A 5,778-nucleotide genomic window follows, 5' to 3' on the forward strand; every position below is an offset into this window, starting at 1 on the left:
CTGTAATGCCTGTTTAGAATCTTAATTTAGATTGGATCCGTAAAGGTCTTTACTTAATTCCATCGACTATATCATATAAAATAAAATAAAAAAAAAAAAAAAAAAAAAAAAAAAGGATGTACTGAAAGACTATTATTCTTTAAAAAAAAATGTAATCGGGAAAACATTATTAAATTCCATTTCCACTTACAATAAATAATTAAAAATCAAATAATATATGAAAAAGCCACCTGCAGGACAATACAGAATAAGAGATTAGCTTTAAATGTTGATGCATGACTTAAGTATAGTCAAAGGTTTTGACCTGTAAACACATGATACCAAACCACCCCCCTTTCCAAGTGATTGATCTGTGGGAYGCGTGATATTCAGTGATTCATATATTGTTACAAGTTCATATGACTGCACAATATGCACTGAACTGATCTTTAATAAAAGAATTTAAAGTGGGATACTTAAAAAACTATAAAATGGAAGTATAGTATGATTTTTACTATGATTTATGCAAAACATGCTATTTTTATCAAATTCCTGAAGCAATAAACATTATAGCTGCTACACTCAGGCTTCAGACCATTTTTTTCTTTAAAAAATATTTTCAGCCTATTTCAATCAMCAATCACTTTATTTGCAAAATATAAACCATAATTTATAAGCAAGGACTAAAAAACCCTGAAACTTCATCATCTTAATGCCCTCCATAAATTTTTAAAAACAGAAAAACAGTATTAGGAAAACCCAGTGGTAAGACCAACGTAAGCCCACAGAAGGTAGCTGGAACACGAAGGGAAGGCTAATAACAAAGAGTCAAAGAAAATGCCGGGGTCAGCGGGGTTTTCTGCATTTCTGTATGCAACATGACAGCAAAAATAAAATATGGAGACAACAAATTAAATTATTATAGGTATTTATCTAGTACTTTGAGCCTTTCTAAAGAATGTGCATTCTTGAAAAATATATAGCAGTCAAGTATGAGGCTTCATTTCCTTTCATATTTAATTCCCTGTTTACTTCCCCTGTAAAGACAGCATTATGGAAGAGCTCTAATGTCCAGCTGAGAAGCACAATTCATCTGTTTGGCTGATGAACTACTCTAACTTTATAAAAGCATGAACTATAAGAGCTGACAGAAACTTTAATAATTTATATTAAATATTGATGTGAATTATTTACTCCATTCATACTTAAAGACATGAATTGCCTACCAGAGAAAAGCAAATGTGACAAAAGGTCAACACGATGGTGAAAAAAGGCAGGCTGTGTCAGGCATGTGTTATCTGAACCATGCTGATCACCTTGATAAGCGAATAGCATTAAACATGACTGCTGCGAAAACAAACAAAGCATTCCTGCCGGCGGCAGCGCCCGCGCCCGCGCAGCAGGCAGCCGCAGCCGCGCCGCTCGCGCCCCTTTCCACTTATTAGCACACAAATTTATTAGCCATTCTGATTATTCACAAAAACATTCATCAAACCGTCATACGTAGGACGCTCCAGGAATTGTAAAACATTCTCAAAAATCTAAAAAATTCAGGACAGATACAAACCGGACTGTCTTGATTTACTATGTAATTATTAATATAGCCTTCTTATGTATTTAAACATTGTATTACATTTGAAAATTTAATATGTGTAATTCTGCTTGCATTTGTCTACATTAGACTGCAAATATAATCATATTAATGTTTCACACAAATCAATATTTGAATTGAAAAAAGACAGCATAGTATCCGCATCATGCAACTTGCTATCTTTCACCAAATGCTGTAGAAAGGAACAGAGCTCGATAAATGTGTTAAATTCGGGGGGGGAAGGATCCTCTTGGATTCATTACCTGCTACTATGAGAATTTATTTTGAATGCAAAAATTCCTTAACTTACAATGAGTATCCTAAAATACACCACACAGTAGCCCCTATCTTTTAATATTTTCGAATAAGCAAGTTTGTATCAAATTCAAAAATAAAATGAAGCACATGAAAAACAGCTGTAAAAATAATTTTCTGCTGCTACTCTAAATTAGTATTGACAACTAGAGTCACGGAAGGGGGAAAAAAAAATGAAAACACAGATCCTTATATTCGAGTTGAAGATTGTGATTTAAATATAGCAAAGAGCACTGACGACGGTGTGGTGTAAAGGAAGTGTAGTTACAGGTTCTCTAGGACAAAGTATCGTGAATTAGCRAAAATAATCCCCAAAGCTGCCTGTTTTCTTAACCACAGAAAAAGCCTGTTAGAAATCCACCATGGAAATAGATTTTTGATGATGACTGTATTTGAAACAGATGACAAAATGACAATCAGATACTTTATTCAAATTATTTTGTCCTGGTAGGACATTTATGAAGAAAAGCAATGCCATTACCATGAGGGGACTGTAAATGCACTAACATTCTACTGCACGTCATCATTTGGAATACACTTACCGGCAATTAAAAAAAAATCAAAAGTAAAACCAATGATTTGATGGGGAAAAAAAAAAAAAGCATACTGAGCCATAAGCTAGGCAGCAAAAGCCAAAAAATTTAAACTGAAGAAAAGATGTATGCACATAGTACACAATGCTGACTTCCTTATGTAGTCAAGGTAAATCCAAAATATGCACTTAGCAGCTTGATAAAAACACCAGGACATGACACTATAYAGAAATTGCAAATAGCTACACTGAAGACCACTATCAGCACAATTAATACTTAGAAATAGCTTACACAGCGTGCATGCCTATATTTATATGCACACTACCGGTGCCATTTCATTGTTCCAAGCGAATCTTTTAATGTTCAGTTAAGATTGCTAATATTGCATAATATTACATATTATTGCAAGTTGTGGGCACTGAATGATAGTTTGCACACACTGAAAAGTTGAAACATGTAAGGAAGCAATCCTCCAATTCAATTTTTAAATAACCACAGTAAAAAGGGGGAGGGGGAGAGAGAATATTTTCAGATTCTTACAGCRGAAAAATATCAAAAATAAGTCCCTCAAAAGCCGGTTACTAATGGGAAGTTTAAGGATTTTGCAGCGTACTGACAAGGGGCGTTTCTCAAACTATCAGTCCATTTCCATCGATAGGGAGCTCTGCAGCAGTAAGGGCACACACGATACAGCCCTTAATCATCGGAATGGCATTGCATGGCGAGGTACAGTGGTAGCAATAAAACTAAAGGTTTTAGCCTACATGGGGAACAGCAAGGAATTAGCTTCCTGGTTAACTTCACTATTAGCCTGGCTTTTGAATCCATTTTTTTTTAATTCATTCTTTGAAACAAAACTCTGCATGAGGGCAGATCATTTTTAATGAACATTTTCCTCCTCTCTCTTTAGACATAAAAAATAGTTCAACCAGCCCAACCAGCCAAGCAGGCCTTTCTCTTCCCCTGCGGACACCTCCTGCAGTCGAGAAGTTCATTAAGTTTTATGATCTTCCCAAGTCAGTCCTGCTTAGAAGCCTCACAAAGGCCACAAATCTGGCAAACCATCATGTATGCCATTAGGCTTTACTAGTAAATGAATGCTATTTAGGGTTTGTGGTGACAGTAAATTAGGGTTTGGTTGGCAGCTATCACTGTAGCTGGTGGATTTTTTTTTTTAATAAATAAATAAATAAATGTGTATACACACACTTCTTTTTTTTTTTTAATAAATGTTTGTTTATATTACTGATTTTTGAAGACGAAACCAAATCATCTATCAGCACAATCCAGGACTTAATAATGTCATTCCACTGGGAAATAATTGCAATTCCCCTACCATTTTAAGACTGTAAGAATTCATATATTTTCATTTCTATCTCCATGAGAATAACCAGTACCTCAGGTATAGCAATGTATTAATGCAGAGCTAATCAAATTACAATTCTGAAGGATTTTTTAGTCTGTCAATAGCAAATATTTAAAAAAAAAAAAAAACACAGAGGCACAAATGGTTTTTTGATCCCTCCTGGTAGGCACGCGAGAAGACAGATTGCTGCACAGGTATGCAACAGATGTGACTGCGCATTAAGAATGTARCTTTAAGACTTCCAAGTGACACCTCAGAGAACAGACAAAATATAACAAAATACAGTCAATAGACTGTCGCTTGCTTATGTCCGTATGTCCGTATGGAAGGGCTGCAGTAAAACCTGAGTCTCTCTTTTCCTTTGAACTAATTAAAGAAACAAGTGGCAGTTAGTTGTGTTCATGAAAACCATGCTACCTTGTGGTTGCCTCTAGGAATGCAGATACCACTCTATTAATATTTGTAAAGCTCTTACATGTATTATGCAGCACTTYGGAAAACTGAAAGAAATGTCAAGCTACATTCAGTAGAACCACTTATTTGCTCTGTACATGGTAAATACCTCACAGGGGAAAAAAAAAATATCTCCAGTGCCTCCCCCTAAGCTGGACGGGAAGGAAGCTCCTGCAGAACCAGAAACCCGCCTGGGACCCCAGCACCGGAGATGTCCTCACGTCTTCTGCTACTGTCGTCTCCCCAAGTGCTCGCTGACTGCACTGAAAACTACGGCAATATAAAACACAAGGGTAATTTGTGATAAAAATTAAAGATTGCACTACTTATTTCAGAACAGACATGACTGTGATCACACTTTACGCAAGGGCTACAGTCTCCCTTCTCAGCGCTCCCCTTCTCCCGGGAAGCAGAGATACAGCCACGCGTGCAGCTCCCTCGGCCAGCACCAAGGTTCACGTCGGTTCTGGTTATCCGGAATCCAGCGAGGGAGCGTGACCCAGCTGCAGCCCCCCGATGCATTTGGGCCAAAAACACTGACGAGGCCGGGGGGCGGGGGAAGCTCCCGGCTTTAGTGGCATCTCCCTGTTTACCCTCCAGTCCGGAATTGTTGGAACCGTTTCCGACGAGCGCAGGCCAAAGAGAACATGCTGGGATTTATTTTCACTTTTGCTTTGCATCAGCCCGGTAACTGCAGCGCAGGCAGACATCTGCGCTGGAGCAGAGTCCCGCGCAGCGCAGGGTCCCCTGCAGGGACACTTTGGGTGGGGTGTGGGCCGGTCCCCATCAATCACGGGAGCATCGATGGGTGCCTCCCGCGCGGGCCGCGCGCCTCGGGCCCGCACTCTTTGTTGCTTCAGAGCTAGTTTACAAAGGAGAGAACTTGCAAACTTGGCTCCGCTGCCGGGAGCACAAAGGCAGGATCTCCACTTACAAGTTATCATCGAAACACCCCAAAACGTTTCAAACCACAGACCTCTTGTCAGCTTCCCTCTCGCCTGTGCAATAGCAGCAGCCTCAGCAAACACCCCGTGCCAGGAATCCCAGTTTCTGAGAGGCTGTTTTTCTCTTCTCGGCTGCCCTCTGACACGCGGCCGGCCACGCTTCCCTTGCAGGACGGCGGGCTAAGCCCCGCGCGAACACCGCGCTGGCGGACCCGTGTCCGCCGTGACTGGAACTGCTGCTGCAGCAGCCGAGCCCCCGCGGGCTGGAGGGCAGCGCCAGGACGGACGGCACCGAGCGGAGGCGCGAGACATGCGGGGGGCCAGTGCGGGCCGCGAGTGGAGCTGCATCGGCACCGGGTCAGCACCGTGCCGGCACCGCATCGGCACCGGGTCAGCACCGTGCCGGCACCGCATCGGCACCGCGCCGGCAAGGGGCAGCACGAGCAGCCCGGCCCGGCGGCGCGGCACCGAGCCGAATCAATCTTAATATTCGCCACGCAGTCAATACCCTGGTGCTCAGCTGTCAGCACAGCTGAAGTGCATCCCCGGCAGCAAAATAAACCCTCGGACATAAAGTGAGGTAATTCACTCGCAACA

General features: G+C 41.3%; 1 protein-coding gene across 1 annotated transcript in view; it reads right to left on the minus strand.

Annotated features, from left to right (window-relative positions):
• PBX3 (PBX homeobox 3) overlaps nt 1-5,778 on the minus strand; it is a 76,866-nt gene that overhangs the window by 69,606 nt on the left and 1,482 nt on the right. The window contains exon 2 of the mRNA XM_026049525.1: nt 5,214-5,361. Within this exon, the coding sequence (XP_025905310.1) occupies nt 5,214-5,361 (148 nt within the window). The remainder of the gene's footprint in view (nt 1-5,213; nt 5,362-5,778) is intronic.

This window comes from Nothoprocta perdicaria, unplaced genomic scaffold (genome assembly GCF_003342845.1).
Source record: "Nothoprocta perdicaria isolate Ctin4 unplaced genomic scaffold, notPer1 scaffold_6, whole genome shotgun sequence".
Lineage (NCBI taxonomy): Eukaryota > Metazoa > Chordata > Aves > Tinamiformes > Tinamidae > Nothoprocta > Nothoprocta perdicaria.